Source organism: Pecten maximus, chromosome 13 (genome assembly GCF_902652985.1).
Source record: "Pecten maximus chromosome 13, xPecMax1.1, whole genome shotgun sequence".
In the NCBI taxonomy this organism is placed as follows: domain Eukaryota; kingdom Metazoa; phylum Mollusca; class Bivalvia; order Pectinida; family Pectinidae; genus Pecten; species Pecten maximus.
In genome coordinates, this window is record NC_047027.1 from 34,358,998 (window position 1) to 34,384,247 (window position 25,250).

At 35.1% G+C, this 25,250-nt stretch overlaps 1 protein-coding gene across 1 annotated transcript; it reads left to right on the top strand.

Annotated features, from left to right (window-relative positions):
* The first annotated feature begins 11,660 nt into the window (after window positions 1–11,660).
* Window positions 11,661–21,312, top strand: LOC117341204 (neural cell adhesion molecule 2-like). Its single transcript, XM_033903066.1, has 10 exons — window positions 11,661–11,795; window positions 12,818–13,111; window positions 13,981–14,283; window positions 15,605–15,874; window positions 16,715–17,017; window positions 17,570–17,896; window positions 18,424–18,708; window positions 18,867–18,992; window positions 19,337–19,352; window positions 19,686–21,312. The coding sequence occupies exons 1-10, from the start codon at window positions 11,729–11,731 to the stop codon at window positions 19,711–19,713; spliced, it is 2,019 nt and encodes a 672-aa protein (XP_033758957.1). The 5' UTR covers window positions 11,661–11,728; the 3' UTR covers window positions 19,714–21,312.
* Window positions 21,313–25,250: the final 3,938 nt, after the last annotated feature.

Genomic DNA, 25,250 nt, shown 5'->3' on the forward strand with positions numbered 1-25,250 from the left:
TTTCTCTTTAAGAAATTAGCTCAGGCAATCCAAAGTGACTTTACAAACGGTGCGTCATTTTTACGTTATTGACCGGTCACATAATTTATAAGCCAATCATATTTGTAAAGAAATACCGTAGTTCCTTTACGTTTATAATGATTGACGAAAATTCGCTTTATACACTTGGAAAATCGGTGTTGGGCTAGAGCTGAATTCTTTGAAAATCGAATTTCAAAATGTATGAAACGAATTGAATACGTAGAGAAGAAACGAACATCCACATCGCGAGTTTTGTCTGTAGACAGCAAGCTATTGTGCAGTTCGCAAGGAAATATATATCATGTAATTGAACATGAGCTCTATAATCGGTGATTTCTTACTTAATGCTTCCAGAACTACCATTCGACTGACATTCCCTGAATGGCCGTGGACGGTATACATGTCATCTGCCTCAACGCTGAACTGGGAGTTGATCTTCATATTTGGGAAATAACTTAAAACAAAACATTATTATATACCGTAACGAACGTAGGACTGTTGCAGGACTATATACGCACTCTTTCTGGCAATTATCTAGTGTTCTAGTTATCTAGTGTTTTGATTATAAGTCAGTGGTCAAACGGTTGTTCGATAGTCCACTTCGTTGATTTTTTTTTGTGAATATGTAAATGTTATTTATCGATACTTTAGTGATATACAATAGATCAATATTTAGGAAAAACAATGTTCATGACAATTAAGTTGATATACAACATCGTACATGATACTGATCAACCAATATATCTGTAAAAAAAAAGATATATATATATATCTTACCTGCCATGTGAGATAACAGTGAATGTGAACACGTTCACAAAAGTTAACAACTTATACTTATTTTTTTACTTAGTTGTAATGATTTTGGTGAGAATGATGTGTAACGGTTTATAATCATCATTAATTTTATATGTAAATGATAATAAAAAAAATTTTAAACCCGTATATACCTACCTTGACATTGTTACTTGTTTCGTAGAGGTTGTTGAAGATTCTAAATTTCTTTTAACTAGACGTCTTGTCGGCAGCGATGCTTATAATAAAAGCTGATATGCATACCTACAAAGAACATCATTGTATATTTTAATATATTGTGGTCAGTTGTGCGTAAATGAATGCATCGTCATGCAATTGAAATAGCCGAGAAGAATTTGCAGCGACTAAACAGAACTTTAAATGCCCCTACATATTAATGTTTTCATTAATATTGATACTCAGCTAGTTTTGTGACCGATCTATATTGATGTCACGTGTAACATTTTTAAGATGATGACCTGCCACAATGATAAAACATGATTTATTCATATATGTTTTGTGGGTTTAAAAGAAGGTCATAATGTTCGACTGAAGATGTCTAATCGTAATTTACTATTATTATTTTAACTGCAAAAAATAATGCTTACTAATTGATATTCATATAGACTAGAAATGTGTCTCTTTAGCCCCCTATAACAAGAAGTATACAAATGATTTTAACCTTTCCTGTACTAGATTTAATATATTAGTTTTCGTATTGTGAATAATTTGATGTAATTGATTTTCCTCAGGGTAACACGCCTGGGTTACAGGGGGTTGTGTAATCAAAACTGTATCAACAAACTCGAGTTTGACAGGAAAACCAATGATGGGTGGTCGGGTGACAAAGTGGTAGCACACTTTCCTTTCACGGAGGCGACCGGGGTTCGATTCCTCGATCGGAATTGAAAAGGTATTGGGTCACCTGTCCGACCACGTGGAATTTCCTCCTGTAAAGTTTTGACTGTCACACCTATAGGTCAGTGTTGTTACATGTTTTGAGTTCGACTTTGTATCAAGCTTAACCAAAAGAACAGAGAGTTGAGTTTGAGTTCAATAATCAAACAAATATGAATATTGGATGATATCTACATTGACGCACAAAGTATACTTAAATTCACAACTATCATACACGGATATCCAAATCATTTGCTCGACCATAAAGAAGTTTAAGTTAAGTACAAGAGTACTACTTTGAAAAAGTAATTAAAGTAATAGACCTAATAATATAGTTACTTCTCTTGTGTTAGACCACTAATAGTAAATAATAATGTCACTCTTACCATCTCTGGCTCCATCATTCGGTGGAGAGAGTCCGGTCATTGAGTAGACTAAGTGTGTGTTCCACCTGCTCTGGTGAACGGCACAACTAGATATGGGAATGAGCAGACCACATCTGCCCCCTTTATACGATCCGGATTTATCGCACTTGAATTTCCCGCTAAGCGCGTGAGCTACGATATATCACTTCGGGTAAAAAAGAGTTCTTAACAGGATATTTGGCGAGTTTCGCTAACGCTATCTCACACGGAATGAAAATGTATTATAATACGAAGGAAACTAAATATTTTTTCACTCCTACAGTATTAATGATGACATCCAGGAATCTAATCATACCATTCTGGAAACGTAAACAAAAAACAAGTTTACGGGTAAATACTACTCCTAAAATACTAGCTGTCGTCAACATCATCGACCTTTATAGCTGCACACCACATACACTGGTATTCAAACGCAAGTCTAATATATTTGTCACATTATATATATATATAACTTAGCAACACAAATGACGAAGGAAGACAACTTTTTTACTTTTGACATTATATATATATATATGAACTACTGATTTTCATCTGATAATGTTGATACTGTATTGTGGTGTTATTTCATCGGAGTAACACCACAGAAGGAATGATGACCAACCGTTAATGTGGATCTCCAAAGACATAAAGTATAGTTGGAAGTTTCGTGTTAGGCAGTGCAGAAACAACGCGGGATCTGTAAATAATGTTACGTCATCGGAATGTACAAGTTCCAACAATGTACACCAATGTATATTTTACATAAGTACATTATTGTGTATTCTACCATGTTTGCTATGCAACGCTAGTTTTGATTGGTTTAAAACCATGTATTATTTTCCAATAACCCAAGCTCGTGCCAATAATACACGGTCGTGAGTCACGGCTGTTACAATTTTATATATCTAATATTCACCCATTTTAAAAAAGGTTACTATAGTCGAGTGGGCTAATGGGTTAGTCTTTCAATATGTTTTTATCACAACGCGAGTTCGAATCCTACGGAGGCCCCCCCCCCCCCCCCCCCCCCCCCTTTTTTTTCTTTTTTTTTTATCCTTTTTTTAATTTTCAAAATCAATGCCATATGATAGATGCTCTTGATCATAGTGCTGTTTTGCCTGTATATTTCATCAACAAATAATGCAATACTCAAGAAATAAATTACAAGGTTTTCTCGAGGGTTTCTTTGCTGTTTTTCTATTAGAAAGAGGTCGATCTCAGAACTAAACAGTACATGGTAGAATAGAAATAATCAACTTTGACTCGGGTATTGTTGCAGGATATACAACTCGGACTCGGATATTTTGCAATTTTAATAATAACCAGGCCTGCAGCCTTCGTTATTAATTTAATTGCAAAATATCCGAGTACTCGTTGTATATCCTGCAATAATACACGAATCATCGTTAATCATTTCTTAAACAGAACGGGACGCAACATTAACACACACGCACAGGATGATATTCTTGATTGTCTAACCCTCGGCAGATTATTAATGCTATATAATATAATCCGATTTGTAATTTGTCACTGCCACCAAAATGATGAAAACATGATAACCGTCGAGTTTTTTGTTTTTTATGTTTTCATATTTTCACGAATATGTAATGTTATTTTGTTAAGTTAGTAATTAGTCTCTTGCATATTCATCAAACAATGTTTCTGGTTTGAATATTTGTCACCACCTATATGTTGACTATTCAATTGTTCTGATACAAAATCATAATAAAATAACATATTATAATGACATATTGTTTAATCATTTTTTAACAATGACTCGTCCTTAATTATTATTACAATACTTACATATATTCAAACAAAATCTTTAATAACTATAGCAACATTGTGAAAACATAATTACGCACAAAGTTCGTTATTTTAGTCGAAACTGACATTCATTGTTTTGTAACCGTCATTAACTTAAAATAACGTAGTTGTATATCTTCTAATTCTCGTTATTTTTTTTGTCAAAAGAACATTAAACAACAATTATTTTAAATATTTCCGATTTCTATCTGTATAATCAAATACCAAATTCATGGTTGAACGGTATATATATATATATTTAAACAATGGTTCTCAATGAGTATATATGCCACTAAGGTCCATTCTTTAACTGTATAAGACGGTTGTGTTTTTTTGCTGATATTTACTTTAGACGTTTTTGGATGACAACCTCTGTCACGGATATGTACGGCTTATTATCAGAATGAGCAAAAGCGTAATCCTGTAATCTTTCAAAATATTTGTCGATAATAACGTCTTTTTCTTCAACCGTCCTGGATTCACTTAATCCCCCATGAAGCACGTGATGCATCCATGGATATACCATAGCAACTATTCTCTTGGAATATTCCATCTTTTCTGCATCATCTGCAATTTAAGATGAAATCGTTCCGGCAGGCACTCAAAAGTTTCACGTCTATTACATATCTTGAAAAAATAAGAGCGGGACAAACAATAACTGATACTTTGATAAATTGATAATTTTAAATAAAGTTCAAACTGACTTTCAATGTATAATTTCATGCATCAATAAAGTTAATATAGTATCTTATTTCCCTATAAAATAAAACAAAAATATAAACAATTCCATTGATCCGATTACTAGCTGAACTTTATATGACTCACCTTTCCTCACAACATCATAAAGTGGGTGTTTCAGATAGATTTTCATAGATTTCATTGACATCAATTCCAATCCAAGTTCAGCTACCTCCGGTATTTTACTAATGAAAGGTTCTTCAAAGTCCCCTTCGGTTCGCATATGGTGTAAGGGGAAGTTGGTTGCGATAAATTCATCCTATATATGTAAATTATTGCCTTTAATTCATAAGAAATAATGTAAACTTCCGCCTGCATGTAGGGCGTAAGAATTGCACCAGCTGCCCCAATTGCATGATTGCAGAAGGAGACTACATTTGGACTATATTTTTTCTCTGCTTTCAAGCCACTTTATTCCCCCTAAAGTCATCATTGACCCTATTTTGACCTTTAGTTGAGAGTTTGTCCCAGTTAGGAAGGCTTTGGATTCTCTCCGATGGCCGAGACATACAAGGGTCTATAGAAATGATAGTTGCTACTCCTGCTTAACGCTTAGCATTTTTGGTAATGGGACGACTTGTTCGCCTGTTATCAGTAAAATGTTACCAGAATGGGCGTCTTCGGCAGAATGATTCAGTGAGGTAGAATTATAAATCCGGTATACATTCCGCGCTATTTTAAGGAACTACAGAAACATATACCATAGCTTCACAAAATACGCACGCACTACACTTATGTATCCCACACAAAGGGGATGTCTACCTTTCATGGGCTGTTGATAGGACGTTAAACAATATAAAACCAAATCAGCAACAAACCTGTGTGATCACGCCATCTCGTGCCATATCAGACACAAAACTTCCAAGATGATGAAGTCCCTTATCAACATACGCAGCCACAGTATCACTCCTGACTACAGATGGGGTAACCGTAATAAGAAAACCCCCTGAAACATCAATGTCTCGATAATTATGACAATATCAACAATTGTTAACATTTGCTTTAAAATTCAAAATCAAACTGTGTGTGGAAGTAGACGGATTCTAATGCTATATTGTGATGAGCCTTTCGTGTCCTGCTCCAATCAATTACTTTTCTACTCAAGCTCTGTATTAGCTGCCTTCGTCTTTATCTACTTCCAGGGAAACTCCTCTTCAAGAAACCATACAGTGGTGTACATCTAGCGGATTTTTCGTCGTATTTTCATTGTTTAAGATTCACGTTTGTAACTGTTTGGCCGGTATTGTTTTTATATCTTTCCTCTTCCATTATTTGGATTTGGTTTTAACGTGGATGGCATCGACAGCATTTTGTTATAAAATATCTGCATGAATTCTCTTAAGAATATTTTTATAACATTGTATCTATCGGGTAGATACAAGGCTTTATGCTGTTTTGTTCTAACTGGTATACCACATGACACATTGCTGTATATTGGCCAGACATTTCACATACCAGGTTTCAGTTCCCTTCCTGTAGAAATCACAAAGCTTCTCCAATCAGTCTTTCCTTGTTCCCTCATTAAGGATTGTTCGTGCAAGTCTGCTTCGCCCATGAATACGCCGTTTTTAATTTGACAAACCCTAAACAACATGAATTATATAACATTGTAATACTATATTTATGCATAGGGCCGCAGAAGACATGTTTGTATACTTTTGTTCAACAATGCAAAATAGATACTGTAATTTTAAATATTTTAGCGGTAATTTTATTGTATCGCTTTTCGGGCTGGACACAACGCGTGGAATTATGATTGCGCCAATTACGCGTTCTATATATATTTTTATGGCAAATAATTGTGGTGCGATTTTCATTATTGTGTTAATCTGATAAAATTTGTTAATGGGCTGAAATGTCAATATTTAAGGTAGCTATAAAAACCATGCGGCATACTTCAGCGTAACTCTTGATTGTTGAAAGTTTAAAGGGAGGCAAATGTTGATAATTTACTTGTAACTCTGACTATGGTAATCGTAAATAAGTGTCAACATACTGCCTAGACAAATAATGTGTAGCTGCAGCTGATATTGCCAAATCGATGGTGTTATCAGGGAGACACTGTTCATACATAGTCCTCGGTATCATTACTGGGTAGACGTTACCGGTGAGAGTTAGTCCGGGAGTCTGTGTGTAACCTAACTCCGAAAAAAAAGAGGAATATTTGTGGTAATAAAATTAAATATTCAGTTTTATAACTTTACACATGTATCCGAACACACGTTTATTTATTTTTGCGAGAAATTTAATTATAGAGGGAAATATGAGATAATTGCAATGTAAAACAAATCTTCGGTATATCATCCCTTCCCAGAAAATCTATTAATAATTTCTTTCTCTATTTGAAGAAAATAATTGTTGCGTAATTGGGACAATCGTGCTGAGAGCAAGCAATGTTACCTTAAAAATAAAAGCAATTTCAAAAGTAATTGAAAGTACATGAACCTTGAATAACTTTGCTGAGGAGGTTAAAATCGTTCTGTGGTTGATCGTTATAGTACACGACGATAGCTGGTTCCACCAAATTTTCCTGTATGGTATCTGTAATAAAATGCCACTTGATGTCATTTCCTTGTTCATGCCAATGTTATCAATTTTGAAATATTTTATTGATTTTAAAAGAGACTATGTTTGTTGAGTAACATTTTTTCTCTCATTGCGGACAGCGATATCCATTCACAATTTTTCCGGTGTGAGACTTTCTTTACTTTCGTTGCTAGGGAAGAGATTACTAGAATTTTCCATCCCCTCCGGACTTAGACAGGGGGATCTCAACGCGAAGTAGTATTATCAAAAACAAGAATACCTCATCACTCGTGTAAGAGTTTGGCTAGCAATCCTAGTGCTTTCTGGCCAAACTCTTACACTCGGATTGAGATATCCCTGTCCACGGAACAGAGCCACTCTATATTCTATTATTCTCTTTCCTTGTACGGGGATATTGGGAGTTTTATCGGGGTGAAATTTTCTCATCTCGGCTTAGGGAAAAGACAAGCAACACGTGCTCTGTGAACGTGCTCTTGCTCTCAATAGTGTAACGTCACTGACCTGACCCGGAACTACTTTCACGGGGTCACACACATTCGTCTGCTTCATGTACAAAAGAAATATTAATTATCAGAGTTCACTTTTTGAACTTATTGGAACTATATTTTGTGCAGCACAATAGTAACCCGCCGTCCCCGTGTTTTTTGAGGAGATAGAGTGATCTCCACCCTGAAAGGGGTGGGGGTTGTTAAGTTCTCAAGTTTGGACCTTAGCAATCTCCCTCCTCGTGTCGAGACCGCCATATTCTATTGATCTCACCTTAGGATTGAGACCTCGTTTTAGGCAACTTAAGAATCTTCATCCCCATATCTCACTACCACTATTATATTAATCCTTAAGTTTGAATGAGCGTTTAACCCATCTCACTTATGCACTTACCTATCATCTCATTGATGAGAGAAAGCGAGGCGCGTCCATCCGCTGTTCCAAAATCTGCTATAGCTATTGGTTGTTTTGCATGTAATGCTGACCTATAATTGGTTATTTTCCCTGTATGAATAGAAATAGTTTCTATCGGATATATCACGATATACATAGACATGTCACTGAAAGCCATAATTTCTTTTTATCAGACTGTGCGACAAAATACATTATACCTTCAACAGGTTTACAACAACTTGATTTTGGGTGTGTAATATTATCTAGATTTAAGGTAGATCAACAGGAGGAATGTCGTTTATGACACAATAAAGTTTTTCTTTCGTCCAGAATACAGGCTTGTAGCGTATGTGGGCGGGAAGCTACGGTTGTAGCAGAAAAGCTTGTAACACTTTTGTCTACTAGCGGAAAGGTAGACAAATGTGTCACAAAGTTTCCGGCTACAATAGTTGCTAGTGTACGGGGAGAAGCCTCATAAATTGAAGCCAGCTATGATTACACATTCATGAAATATAATGCAATCATGAAATAGTAGCCGTAGAAAGTTACTTATTTTCGAAGGTCCCATTCTCAAAAAAAGAAAGAAAACCCCAAAAAGTAGATCGTAAATCATGTACAGGAATGTAATGACCAGACATCAATCGAATCAATCAATGTTAAAGAATGTGGAAAAGGGAGATTTTCCTCCACGATCGATGTACAAGAAATCTTAGTCCGCCTGATTGCATTAGCCGATCTGTGGCCTACACATATTCGATAGCAAATTTAACTCTAAAAAAAACCAACAACAAAAAAAAAGAAAAAGAAAGGGTGTTAGCTCCATAACATAACAGATTTATTGAAGTTTACCATTTGTAATGTTCTCTACGCAATCCATGTGGGTTTTTTTTCTTTTTTTTTATGAACTCTTTACCCTTTTAGAAATTAGTACGCCGCTGTATAAGCCAATCAAGGCCACTTTACAAACGATGATGTCATTTGTTACGTAACAATAACATAATTTGTAAGCGAATCATAATTGTGAAGAAGTATTGTAATTCCTTCGCTTGCGTTTAAAACGATTTTGAAAGTGAAACACGTGAATTGAACACGTGAAAAAGAAACGGACAACCACTCTGGTATTATGCAGTTTACTCGGAAAATATATTATGTAATTGAACAGGAGGTTTATAGTTTTATAAGTGATTTCTTACTTAATGATTCCAGAACTACCATACGACTGACATTCCCTAAATGGCCGTGGACGGTGTACATGTCATCTGCCTCAACGCTGAACTTGGAGTTGATCTTCATATTAGGGAAATAACTTAAAACAAAACATTATAAATTAACGTAGGACTGTTGCAAGACTATATCAGCACTCTTTCTCACAATAAGCTATCTAGTGTTTAAAATATAGGTCAGTCGTCAAATGGTTATTTTAGAGTCCACTTTATTAAATGTTTTGGAAATAGGTAAATAATGTAATTTATGGATACTTAAGTGATATAAAAGATAAATAATCAATCAGTCGGTTTAGGAGAATCTGTTCATGACAATTATTTTGATATACGACATCATACAAGATAACCAACATATCTGTAACATAAAAATATATTTTACCTCCAATGTGAAATACAAGAAAATCTGGATACGTTTAATTAGTGAATGAACTGCGATTATCGAAATTTTAATTTAAGTATAACCATTTTGCTGATAATTAATATTAAATTATTAATGCTCGTCATCCATATCACATGTAAATAAAAGAACAAATTTAACTTGTATAAACCTACCTTGACATTGTTCCGTAAAAAAGGTGTTGAAGGTTCTAAAGTGATTCGAACTATGGACGTCTTGCCGACCACGATGCTTGTTATACAAGGGAGAACACACACAAAGAACATCATTGTATATTGTAATATATTCTTAGTGAGTTGTGCGTAAATGAATTCATATTCATGCAATTAAAACAGCCGAGAAGAATTGTCATCATCTAAACAAAGCTTGATATGCAGCAACACATTTCCACTTTCATTAATATTGATACTCAAATATATTTGTCACGGATCTATAGATATCACGTGTGATATTTTTAAATGATGACCTAGCACAATGACATTATTTTTATAAAACATGGATTATGTATATCTATGTTGTGAGTTTAAAGAATGTAGATAATACTCAAAGTTTCTTGAAATGTGTAATCATGAACATTATCCTTATAGTTTTGATACATCATTGAATGAAGTAATCAATTATCCTGCAAGAGACATATTGCTGCAAAGAAATATTCCATGTATAGAAAATAATGAAGTTTCGAGATGTACGCTTATTATTATCATTGTTGTAGCTTCAAAAATTAAACATGGTACTGATGATTATTGACTAATAGACACTTAGACTAAAAATGTGACTCTTTATCTCGATATCGTCAGATGAAAAGAAATGAGTTGAAACAAGTTTTGTATTGTGACGATTTCGATGTAATTAATTTTTCCAACGGTAGCCACTCCGGTATTACAGGGTTAATGTAATCAAAACTGGACCAACAAACTCGGGCAAGATAATCAACGATTGATGGTTGGGTGGCGGAGTGGTAACACCCTTGCTTTTCACAGAGGGTGGATTCCCCAATCGGGCGTGAAAAGTTATGGGGTCAATGGTTCGACCACATAGATTTTCCCGGGTTACTGCAGTTTCTTTCCACAGTAACATACTGCATCCGGGCAAGCAAGCATGATTTTTATAAGTTGATATAAATTTTTTTTCATAGGTGTAAATAAGTGAAGTTTACACAACGATCAACGATTGGTTGTGTACATTGGAGTCTAAATTCGGAATTTCGATAGGTAGGCTATATGATTGGAGGTTATTTCCGCGAATTTTTCTTTTTCGTTCGCTCGATAAATACTAAGTGGATTACAAAATAACAGGCGTGAGTTAAACTTTTGCAGTTGAATGGCCTTCGCGTATTTGGCGTACTCGAGCTGAGCGAAATAGTGTATAAAATGAAAAGATCTGAGCAGAGATGAAAAGATTGGGTTTTTAAAGTCCGAATCAATCGCTTACATAATGAAAACTTTTCTTCAGTGTTCACATAATTAGAGTGCATCTAAATAAAAGACCGTAGATCTTCCATATAATTTAAGATTTGAATATATATTTTTTCAGTTGTGTAACATATCCTCTGAGGTACCCAAAATTAATGTTAAGGGAAAGACAATCTAAATGCATTGCAGCTTGGTAAATGACGAATGAATACTAGGTCGTAGTTAACTGATCAAAGAACGACAAGTCGCACTTAGCACAAACTATAAGATGGTCTTGAAGCTCTTTAGAACCTACACATGCCACGAGAAAGGTTTATATTTTCACTGAAAGATTTATTAGCTTCCCTTGCGTCTGTAAAGAGTGAACAATGTATCCATAAAATATCTGATGATTTACCCATGCATGTATTAGTGTCGCAGTATGAAGTGTTACATAAACGTATACGTCCGAGGTATTCCTAATAGACGCACCATGTGTGTAAAATAGACTTATACCATCAGCTCATGTGTCAAACGTAGCATACATGTACAAGCCTTAAAGCAGACGACACGCTTCATTGCGAACATGCTAAGCAGGTGAATGGGGAGAGACAATACATTTGTAAATAGACGATGGCGGAGAGGATACCTGTCGTCCTTCTCTTTGTCATAGTGTTACTTACCTGTAGGACCAGTGCAGGTAAGGCATGTTGTAATCACATGTTTAATAATAATCACTGTAGTCGAGATACAAATTATGTATGATGTATGATGCGCCTACGCAATATGCCCATCAGCTGAACTATATATAGTGTTGTTTTCCCCTTGATAGGAATCACACTATATAGTAAGTGTATGCTTAATAGTTTCATGTTGTCACAAGAACGCTCTGAAATAGTGTTAAATAAGACCCATGTATCTGTGAATAACAATATATCTACTAAGTTATTGAGAAGAACATCAGGTTAATCACAGATATGTAGCTATATATTTGCTAGACCATATACATGTACAGCAAATAGAACGTAAATGTTGTTGATTCGAACCTTTAATATGTGGGTTACCTGTCATAATTATGCATCATGTGTAATCTTCCAGTGCATTTCAGACACCGTACATACACGTATATATGTAATATATAACGTCGTGTATGTAAACTATAGTTCCATGTGTTAATTTTACACCACAGTATAACGTATTGGTGTGATTTAAGCTATCTATACCATGGGGTATCATAAATTTAATGTCCACTCGTTAACATATCGGTATGCTAACAATGCAATATTCGCCATAAACTGGGTCAGACAATTCATTGTTTGGTTCACAACCGCTGAGTCTATCAGCTGAATGCACTCGTCATGCACTGGTGAATTTAGGGTAGTATGTGTCTTAATACCTGTAAACATATATACTTATTTAGGCTACCTTGCCCTACATATCTACGGATGCACAACCATCAGTAATATTCATCGCTGCAGGAGATATTACTTTAATCTCAGCATTGACACTTAACCATGAGAAGAATATTTAAAGAAGATTGATATACTATACTGTTTAGATAACAAATAGAAAACTTATACAGGTATTTGAAGAAAAAAAAAATCATACGCAGAAAGTGATTTAGAACATTTGTATTTGCAAAGAAAAGAGAAAAAATGTTTCTTTGCTAGTCACATGTTTCTTGAAAATATATTGAATAATGCTAGTCTTTATTACACACAGATCCACCTGACATAGCCACCTTTAACATTCTATCGGGGGTATTTTATGAAGGGGACGACGTCTTTTTGGATTGTACGATAGATGGAGGGACGCCATTGGCTACCTTAACCTGGGGACGATGTGTCGACCAATCAGGAGAGAGTTCGGAATCTAGGAACACGGCTAACAAGTCCGTAGAGAGACTGACAATTCAGGCCATTAATCGGACGTACAATTATGAGACGTGCACATGTACTGCCAGCCATCCAGAGATAACAAACAAGCAAACACTTACTAAAGTACTAACCGTGTATTGTAAGTCTTTTTTTTTTTGCATTGTGTTTTGTTGACCAGGATTAAAATGCCAATAAAAGGATTTTTTATATTTGAATCTTAATGAATTAACTGCATAATACTGGTATTCCTTATTACTGGACTTTACAGTGGTTTAGGGAGAGGGAAAGTACGTACATCAAGAAATTAGGAAAAAAATGCAAAAATAAGCAAATGATTTAAAAAGATGAACAGGCGGACTGACCCGTAATGTTCAATGTGGTATATATAATTGAAAATTGAATTATCCTAACACCAATTGTATATTAACAAACTTAATTCGTATCACTATTTTTTGATAATTCAGATATCAACAAATCTTATATAAAGAAACAAACTGTGGTCTGACATTTCCACTAGCAGTGCCGTTTTGACTTTTTGAAAATGCAACAGATTAAACAAAGTAAACAGTACATTTGGATATGAATATTTTAAAATATATTAAATAATGAATACAAAAATGCATCAGGCAGTTATTTCATATTTGAAGAACTCGTCCATGATATTTAGGAACCAATTGATAATGATGAGTATTTAAAAGATTGCGAGAGAAAAATCACACGGATGGAGTTGTCTCAATCCTTTTGGGGAAGATTGCAAAGGCTTATTACTTGACCAAGACTTGTGCTGATATAATAATATATACTATCATATAGAATATAATATCTATGTCACTATATATACATCGCATACGATGACATATTTTGTTGATACGCTACGTGAAGACTTTATCACAGGAAATTGTTTTGGCGAACGATTAGGAAACAGTGAGCATTCCTATATTAGCGATCTACATATTGCTAGTCAAATCATATTATACTAATACTGGAATTGTCTTGTTTTGTATACAGATCCCCCTGCTGTTCCTGATTTATTGGTAGACACCTCCAATGGTGGACGCATACCCTGGCTGGCGGACCCGTCATTTACCGGCAGTCTGAGATGTCGGATTCACCCCGGAAATCCGGATTTTACCGAGATCATTTGGTATAACAATGGCGCGATAGACCCATATAGGTCGGGTGAATACAGGATTTTCGATCCCCCGGATAAAATTTACCACGGTCGAAATTTCACATGTAGGGCACAAAACAGATTCACTACAGAGAAAGGGACGATCATCGAGTCTAATGGGATAGTCCTGGATATTGAATGTAAGTAACTACATATGTTTACAATATGATTACTTTGAGATATAATACAGATTAACAAAGGTAGGTCAGCTAATCACGGATAATAATTCCTTAACCGGCTATTTTACCTTTGTTATTTTGATAAAACGGTATATGAAGTCAAAATTATTTATTATCATTATTATTATATATTTTCATTCAGTCTGAAGCTGAAATGTATTGCCGTAGGAACAAAAGCATGGTATCACACCTGGTATCTTACACTGATACATGGAACATCTATTTTCCAGTATAATATTAAATAAATTTGTTATGTCGTGCCCCAGGCCGGCTATTCACAGGGGAAAATGCTTTGCTAAAGGCCAAACCATTAGCAATGTCAACAGTAATATTTGCAAGAAAAAAACTGTAAATGCAGACTTTGGTCGCATCTGACAATCATGCATATGGGTACAGCAGATACAACACTTTCTCACTATTTGTTACTGACATGTGATTTCGTATCCATCAGACAGATTTTCAGTTTTCTTTCAAGATTCCAATTGAATAACAATACCGGGTGTCAAACGTTGGTATCATGTTGCTGGAATTCGTGTTGTCAGTGGCTCGTGGTTTCTGTAGGCATTCATTCCATGGCTTTTTAGTACTGTGGTGTTGATTAAGAGTTCCTATTTGGCACTTCACATTGATTATGGGATTAGGATTGTCGTTGATTCTGAGTTCTAGTTTCTTGGTAATAAATATTGATTTCGGTTTGTCCTCTGGGTGACAATTCCTGATTAAAATATTGTGTAGTGACTCCAATTCCGGTATTGATTCTGTTTTCATTTTGTGGTGTTGATTTTGAGTTTCGGATTTTCCTCTGCTATTGAATCATGTTCAGACATATTATTCAGTGTTAAGTCAGGCTTCAGATTAAACTAAAATGGTACCCTTAGTATTTTCATATATCCCAAAGTAACTGCATTGTTAGAAGGTATAAGTATTGCCTAGTTCATGTATTTAAATAAAATAACATTACTTAAACTGGTTATACACTGAAGCTTTACATACAACAAAGTTTGTTGAAGATGTGGTGACTGAAACAGAAACGTATGTAATACCTACAATGTATTAGCAATGCACTGACAATGCAAACCACGTGTATGTCATTTGTGTTTCAATATAGGTATTATCGGAAAGTTAATCTTCGGTTTCCATTTATTCTGCAAATTTTGTTATGAAATGTTCCTATTTTATATTACATATTTTTCCAAACAAATATTTCTTGAATTACTTCATATTTGTCCAAATTGTATATATTCATTATTACTTTTTGACGTAAAAATGCTATTTCATACAGATACGCCTGTTATTACGCTGCACCAATCAGAAGCTTACGTTAACGAAACAATGCCTTTCAATCAAACATGTTCCGCTGTTGGAAACCCTACCCCTACTGTGAGATGGTCGGGAGTTCCTCATAAAGGATCGAATGATTCAGAAGCTGTCCTACAGTTCAATGCGACTGACAGAGCTGACACCAACACTTACTTTTGTACAGCTTCATCTTATGCCACTAACAGTTTCTTACCACTGTCATCAATGAAATCGCTCTTACTTTACGTTCAACGTAAGTATTCTGGAACAGGTGAGGTGCTTAATGAAATTAGTTTGCTATTCAGTCGGTTGGATGAGATGATAACTATATAGCAATATACCAGTATAAATTTGTCTGACATCTCGACCAGGACTGATTAGAATAATCACAGTTTAACACCAATTTTAAAACCTTGATAAAATCATCAGCGCTTAACTAAAGTAAAAACAATTGTTTTTATGTACATTTGCTGCTGCATTTGAAATATTCTAATATTATATTACGATAACGTAACTGGAAGCCATTATCATGCTTATTTGTCAATCACCACCTATACCCGTGGGAAACATAAGGTTATCATCTTAACACAAATAAGGTTGAATAACTATAAAATTGTATTTATCTTGTTCAACGTTTGACAAAAGGAGGTCCTAATTTTGATCTTTCGCGATGGAAGACATATCAAATTGAAAAAAGGTAGCATACGTACTACAAAACAAATCATAAAATGATTTCTGGTAGATTTAGAACAATCTTCATTTAGCAAAACATTTCAGAAACTTTTATTTTAAATCTGGTTTACACAAATCAGAAACTTGTTTGTTTACGATTGGGATTGTGTTACTGTGGGATATTTCAGAAATTTTTTGCTGTTATTTCTGAATATCGGACATTGTGTGCTAAGCTATATATTTCAATACTTAATGCAGTAATCCAGTCGACAGTAAATATGGTACAGTATGTAAATGGTGAAACATTTAATAACGAAACTTGTTATACCATCATACAATTTCCACTTAATAGTATTTCTTTCGTGTATTTTCAAGTATTTTATTTTATTTTTTCTAATGAAACATGAATTCGATTTTGAAGATGGACCTGACGATATCACATTAAATGTACCGGAACAAACAACAGAAAACGCAACACATGTTCAACTTAGATGTATAGCCAGGAGTTTGCCTGCCAGCAAGTTTAAGTGGACGCATTGGATTGGTACGGAGTTTATAAGGGAAACATTCGATAACGTGACCGACAAACAATTGACCAGCACTTTGACCCTCAATAAGGTGACCTACCAAGACATGGGGACGTACCGTTGTGAAGCAGAGAACGGGTTCAAGGGAAGAGATGGTCAGCTAGTGTATTCACAGAGTGCTGTGGTGAACATCCGTGGTAAGGATTAACCGATGAATTTTATTTGGGTGTCAGGATTTAACAAACGACACAAATGAATTGCAAATCGAACATATTGATTTGATAATATAATATCTTATATTCTTAAAGTTGAGTACAAAACTTCATCATACAGCTGTTTCCGTGGGGCGAATGGTACGGTAATCGAGGAGGAAAGTGAGGAAAATTTCATTAGCTGATCAAATGCAAAAGTATGGAAGCGGATAGATCATGTGATCTCCGGACTTATCTGCTGATGTAATTTAAATTGTATATGTATTTTATCTCCTATTCTCTATATTCTATGTTTTTCTTGAAATACCCAATGACAAACAAACAACAAACAAACAAACAAAAAAGACAAAACAAAACAAGTTATCAAGCTTTAAATAAAAATGAATTTGGTGTTGTATGGATAAACGTTCAAAGAAAGTATCCCGCATGTTAGCATGAATATACTGTTTTGAATTGTGAAAAAAGTAATTAAAATAAGATATCGTATCAGAGAAAATTGCAAACTATTCTTTATACTGTGATTTTTTTTTATTTCAGCAAGACCAAGAGTGATTGATGCACAGGATACTTATATCGTAGAGAAGAATGACGCTCTTGATGTCAATATAACATTCTATAGCTTCCCCAAGCCACTCCATTTGTCCATCACGAAAACAGATTCAGACCTGCCCTCAACGGAAGATCTGAATATCATGAATACGTCCGTGCCGATCACTCTGCCTTTCTATAATAAATTCATCACAGCTGATGGGTATTTTTTACAGCTACAATTCAGGAGTGTCCATTCACAAGTTGAAGGCCAATACCAGCTATTTGTGAATAACACTTTTCCATACTTCTATCCATTTCAAATAGTTATATCAGGTAAGCACTCCTGTTGTCGTTACCGATTCCACGTTTAATGATATCGATATGTATCCAAGGGATATTTCATCAAATGAGGAATTTCTGATCTTTAACGCATATTATTTTATCAAATACAATTTTTTAGGCTTTTTTGTTTTTGTTTTTGTTGTTGCTGCTTTTGTAGTTCATTCTGAGTAAGCTGGTTTAGCAAAGTATTACTGCAGCAGTCGTTAGTTAATCCGCAACATTGGTAAAGTATGTCTTTGCTTTAAATTTGCCATTATCAAACCCGTTTGAAGAATTTCGTACCTCTAAGCATGGTAACCTGAAACTAGTTCATTCCATGTCTTGTTTCATTTCATGTCTTGTTGTTATCATGTACTTATACTCTAAGCGTTCCCTAGTAAGGTGTGCTATAATTTCATTGAGTTTAGAGATAGATGACGGCTGCTGCCGTCGCAATGCATTCTTATCTCGATCATACATAAACTGCCGAAAAAATGACAAAGACCATTTGCACATATCCTTACTCTGTTTCATTTCAGATAAACCAGATGCCCCACAGCTGCTTGACATTGATACCAGGAGCAGAAACCATGACCGAGCCGTCGTTACGTGGTTGCCGGGGAACAATGGCGGACATAAACAGAATTTTACTTTGACGTATACAAAACAGAACTCGGACATATTTTTATCACTAACAACAAACCATACCACATCATCAGTACGGCTAAAAAACCTTCAACAATTCACAACATACGAAATTACATTATTTGCAAGAAACTTAAAAGGGGAGAGTGATCATGTTTACGGTACATTTACTACCGAAGGTACGTTTTATGTTTTATCTAACTAGCAATGTTAAAGTATTAAATATTTCATTACGTTACATTATTTATCAAAAGAAAATATTTATAACTATTGTTGTTGTTATATTGCTAATTTTCAAATTCACAAGACTTGATTTACATGTATTTTGTATTATCAGGGAAGGTGTCACAGAACGCAGCAATACTAGGAGGAGTCATTGGTGGTGTTATAGCTCTCCTCCTTATCGTTAGTGGAGTGGTAGTAGTTGTCTGCATTTACCAACGACATCGGTCACATGTCATCAGTAAGCAAAATGGCATGTAATGCCATGCATTACAACCCCATGTCACAGTCAATAAAGGAGTGTGCTTGTTTTCTTTATAAAGTATCCAATAACAATTTAAACATTTTCTTATAACATGGATGATGACCAATTTCTGTAATATCGGCCAGATTATAGATTGTAAATATTTAAATACTGAGAATAACATTTCTTTGTCTGTTATAATAACAAGAATTATAAAACATGTCAAATCGTATAATTTTCTTGTAGATCTATGAATATGTTTACCTAATTATTTGTGCTCTCAAGAAGGTCTTTATATCTACGATCCCTATAATTTCCACATATTGTTTTTTTCTTTTCAGATCGTTTTGAATATGAGTAAGTACTATTTTGTTTCACAGAGTTTTTCATATTTCCATTATAAAACAAAATAAGAAGAGTCATTTGAATTTTTATCCGTGTTATACATTTTTTGTGGTTATTCCGAGTTCATTTTCGATCAATATCGGTGATAAAGTACCAGGGCTAGTCTATTCCTCTGTTTTACTCGTGCTCGCCAGTAAATACAGTGTGGATTGCTGCGGTGAACCTTTTTATAATTATTTGCTATAGAACTGGACACGGACATATTTGTATATATTTTGTGCCGGAGCAGAACTGAAATTGAGTCATCTGTGTTTAAAAGTTGTCTTGTTGTCTTCTTTTTTACAGAATGGCGCAGAGCGGAGACACTCAGTGAAAAACAATAGCATCAGTGTGTTTTGGTCATTTAAAAAAAGAGACTGTGTACGATATTCTAAGTCTTGCATTGAGCAGTAGCAAATTAGCAACCATGTGGCTGCATTGTATTTACATACATACATTACTAGTATTCGAGCTGTGTAGTTTTGACTAATGTCAAGTCGGTCGACTATGCGGTGTGGTAAAAGATAATGTTTCTACCAAGGCCTCCACTCAAAACGAAACTACAATGCCGGCCTGGCTTTTGTTGAAATATTCAGCAGAGAGTCATGACGTCATAGCCATAGTCTTGACGTCAAAGGAAGGAGGAACATCGTCGACTCATTATACTCGTTAATGAATTTTCATCAATGTACTGATAGCGTCCAGCATGTACAAAACACAAATGGTACAAATATACAGGAAGACTGAAGTAAATATAACAGATATTATACCTACTATAATAGATACATAATATGCATAAAGGAATAAGATCTGTACCACAGAGATGTTGCTAGGGACACGAAGTTTTGTCCTTTGAGGACTCGTCAGTGATAATAGTGATAGCATAATGCTGTTTGGTCCTTCTAGGATTTGTCAGTGATATTAGGAACACCATACAGCTGTTTCAGCCTTCTTGGACTCGCCAGCGATGAAAGGGACATCATGCAGCTGTTTTGCCCTTCTATGATTCGTCAGTGATATTTGTGATAGCATAATGCTGTTTGGTCCCTTCTAGGACTTGTCAGTGATATTAGGGACACCATACAGCTGTTTTGGCCTTCTTGGACTCGTCAGCGATGAAAGGGACATAATGCAGCTGTTTTGCCCTTCTAGGATTCGTCAGTGATGTTAGGGACACAATACGACTGTTTTGCCCTTGTAGGACTCGTCAGTGATACTAGGAATAGCATATGCTGTTTGGTCCTTCTAGGACTTTTCAGTGATATTTGGGACACCATACAGCTGTTTTAGCCTTCTTGGACTCGTCAGCGATGAAAGGGACATCATGCAGCTGTTTTGCCCTTCTAGGATTCGTCAGTGATGTTAAGGACACAATACGACTGTTTTGCCCTTGTAGGACTCGTCAGTGATATTATTGGCACCCTACAGCTCTTTCGTCATTCCAGGAATCCTTTGTAATGTTAGGGACATCATACAATTGTTTTAGCTTCTTCTAGAGCTCGTCAGTGATGACACAGTCATCATTCAGCTGTTATCTATTTCTAGGACTCTTCAGTGATGTCAGGGTCATCACCCGTCTATTTCGTCATTTTAGGACTAGTCAGTGATACCAGGGACATAGCACAGCAGTTTTATCCTTTTAGGACTCGTCAGTGATACTGGGAACATGATACAGCTATGACGTCCTTCTAGGATATGTCGGTAGTGCCAAGGCTATTATACAGTTGTTTAGTCTTTCTAGGACTCGTCAGTGATAAGATATTCAAAATAGTCCGGAACAAGACTTATAGTCTGAATAATCGTCACAATATGTTTAACATTATTTACACATAGACAGTCCACCTGGAAACGGCTGAGGAGGGCATGAAGGACTTGATAAAAGTCTTTGATTTTTTGATGAAATTAATAAATATAATAAATTTATTTTCCTTCGTAAGGAATTATTTTTAACTTTTTCTACAAATAATGGCTAGAGTAAGGACAAGTTTTTTGTCGAATTTTCTAGGCAATCAGATGATTTATAAAAAAACGCAGATGTATAAAAAGTATCACATCACAGACACAGAGAGTAATGAGCCTGAAACCTTCTGTAAGTGGATATGAACAAATAAATGAAAGGAAACATTTAATACATAACAGAGAAGTTTCAAACGGAATGGCTACTGACACTATTTCTAGTAATACGCACCCAGCGAACATATGTTTGTCCGGATCCAATACTTATATTGGACCACGCCTACTAGACATTTCACTGACATAAATGACGATACATGGGTGAAGATGACAAATCAATATTGAGAATGTGTCGGAATGCTTACACTAAAATACTATCCATTTATTTTAAGCAAATAAACATATTTCAGCTAAATCATATTTTAAATCCGAATCGATAAAAAAACATACATAAAAAACGTACAAAAAGCAGAGTAGAGAGCCCGGATGGATATTTAAAACGCATCAGTATTGATTATATATCTGAAATGTCTATAGACGTATTGGATTGATATGGGATTGGTAGGGTATTGTGTTATATTTTATTGTAACCATAAGGTCTTTAAGGACAATGGAAGCACTGACGGAAACTTTCATCATACCGATACTCCACACCTGGTCAAGGTTCAGTGATACTCAGACGAACTATAATGATATCGACAAAGCTTTTCTCAATGCTGACATAAATGTTCAAGGTAGCGTATAGAGTAACAAGTATCAATTTCCACAGACGTGGATTTGTGTCTCTAGTGTGGAACTAAGCAATGCTCTTCCTCACGAGGAAGGGCGAGTGCGCTCAAACATTATCTCCGAAAGGGTATCACTTTTAAGGGACATCATGAAGGAAGGAATTGGTCTAGATAGCAGTAAAAATCTAAATTTAGTCACCTCTTTCAAACCATACAATTGTTACAATAAACGATTTTACTGCATTTTTGCCAGTGAAACATAGAAATTTAGCAAACCAATAAAACTGTATTTTCACTGCAGCGATGAGCAGTGAAAATATAAAATTTTGCAGTGAAAATGTAAGGTTGTCGTTTTTGACTAATCAGAGCGAACCTTTGTGTTCACCTCATTGAAACCTGTCGATTCTTCCGATCGAAGCGATGATATATTGCTTATTTTGCTGTATTTCTGAAATATTCAGACTAGCTTTTGACAAACTACTCACTTGACGTTAGCTATTCATTCTCGGATTCTCCGATAACAGCAGAAAACAAAATTTCATTCGTGCTTCACACTAGTGAAAATATCGATACTCTGTCATACTCGTGAAATATATGTTATATTAAACAACGGGAAACAATTCAATATCCTCTATGTAATTTGGATGGAACTGTCAAAGTTATTCGCTCTTTTGATTGCCATGGTGTATGAAATGTTCACCTTATCTCATTTTCTGCATGAGATTTAAAATTGATTGGGAAAAATAAGGCATTATTATCAGACTAGAGGGCGTACAATCAGAATGCTCCTGATTAGGCTTAACTCGATCGAGGACGCCTTCCGAAACAGGATGCTCACTGATATACTGTTTTAATGAAAATTGATGTGGTATTAATGGACGGCATGTTAATGATGTATAACCTATGATACGGAGGTGATGGGATCTTGCCAAAAGTAGTATCAGCTTTGCCTCTGTTTTCCGATTTCACCACCCGAACATCCGCTTTTGTCATTGTTTTATACATGTGGTTTAGTAAACAACAGAATATGTCGGAAATCCAATTGTATGCTTAACTCATGATAAACAAACCGCTAAACACTCTTCCGCCGGCATCAGACTCGAAATAGTTTAGATCAGCTCGAAGCGAAACAGGGTTTAAATAGATATGCAATCTTGCTCACAAATGCGTTTTAATGATCAAACATAAACTCACTTGCCTGAGGCTTTCAAGCGATCGCCACGCTCGGATCAATGATTGGTACGTTACCGTGAAATTGATTGGCAATCTGTGTTCATTTAAAATTGATGAGCACGTGGGTTGGGTATGACAGTAAATTTAACATTTAAATATTTATAATGCAAAGGTTTAGATCAGGTCATCCTTTGGTTGGATTTCCAATAATGGAGAGTGGATGTATCATTTCATTTGCTCATTAAAGACTTCAGTTTACCGCTGACATGCATTGAAATCCGAGGATACTTAATCAACGTATAATGGCAAAGGATTCCTCGTTTTTGTTATGGTGTGTTTTCCTCACAGGTAAGTTAAACCACACAAATTATATCCATAAAACATATGATTGCTAATGTTACTTAAGTTTCTGAAGATGACTATTTTGAAATGGCATTTTCTTACTCATATTTATTCGAAAGATTTTTTAGTCTATTGTTTGTTTTTGATTTTGATTTTATGCTTCAACAAATACTAAAATATAATTTCTCACCTACAAATGTTCTAGTACTTGAATCAGATCACTTTTTGAATTTCATCCCAGTAATTTATCTTTTCTTTCTTCTAAATACATGGTTTTGCTAGCTCCGTTCTCCAATGTCTATAGGTATTACTTGGATCCTGAGCAAATTTCAATGTAGTCACCAGAGCAACAGGATATAATTAATGCCTAATTAAATATTTCAGTGTTAATAGGAACATATCCACAAGCATGTAAGCATTCTTCCATTTTGATATCCGCCTCATAGGAAACCTTACTCACATTTAAGTTCACTTTAACAACAACTCTATAACAATGAAATATATTATATTATAAAAAAAAAGTTTCATGAGTGTCTGTGCAGCCTTTGGTAGCAATAGAATATCGGTCGATTACCAGTACCGAGGATAAAATATTCTGGACTATTGCACAGAAATCCACGATATACTTGTACTATCATTATCACTACAACACACTTTGGATTATTAAAATCTCGACTTTCCTGTAGGCCTAGACGTATGGCAGATGATGACATCTGAGTGACACAGACGCTTGAATGGGTAGAAATAAATTCTGAAACCTCACGGGTGTACACTAGTTTGAACCTGACGAAATTCTGGAACGTCACAGTTGTTCAATATTTCGCACGTGACCGTGCAATAGTCATTTTAACCTTGCAATAGTTCACAATATAGCTTATGCGTATAGTTAAGGAATATCAAACGTAAAATCAAATGTAATAATATATTATATGAAATATTCTTTGTTTTGCATTAAGTCTCAACGGTTGGTGTTCGTAGCAACATATTTACCAAAATGAAGGAAAATACCGGATTTGAGTTTACTGATGAACAGTTAACTACAGAAGTAGGATCAGTATCGCACTGCGCTCTTCTCTGTGTTCAATACCCTTCGTGTGTGGCAACTGACTGGGACCGAAATAATCAGACATGCCAACAGTTCACACGGACACTCACTCCGGAGGTCTCTCCCTCGCACCTCTACACAACTGGAATTGGTAAGATCGATTGTGTTTTTCCTAGAATTTCCCTGTGTCAATATCAGTTTAAAAATGTTTCTTCATATTTAGTATTTCTTAGAGAGGTGTTATGAATAAACAAAACAACAATGCTACCAAGCTATGATGCGCTACGTTTAAAAAAAAAAATGATGCAATTATTATTACAATATCTGATAATGAATATGATACAATATTCAATTCAATAAGACATTTGAGAAGTGTACAAGAGCACTAACAAAGGATCCTTCCCTCAAACCTCTTTCCAACTGGAATAGATAATATCATTTTTTTTCTTTTGTTTGTGGGAATTTAAACAAAACACTTTCTTCTGTCAATTTATATGTATCTTCATATTCAGTACTTCTAAGAGAGGTATTTTGAACTTCTATGAGGTAATTGGAAACTGAAAGCATGTTAGATGAAGCCATATTCAAACATTGAGTACTGGTTGATGTGTATAGCGATAGAAAGAGGTT

Excerpts from the sequence above, each read along its gene's own strand:
- LOC117341204 (XM_033903066.1), top strand. The coding sequence starts at position 11,729 with ATGGCGGAGAGGATACCTGTCGTCCTTCTCTTTGTCATAGTGTTACTT. Across the intron at positions 11,796-12,817 it reads TACCTGTAGGACCAGTGCAG|ATCCACCTGACATAGCCACC; the intron begins GTAAGGCATGTT and ends TATTACACACAG. Across the intron at positions 14,284-15,604 it reads GATAGTCCTGGATATTGAAT|ATACGCCTGTTATTACGCTG; the intron begins GTAAGTAACTAC and ends TATTTCATACAG.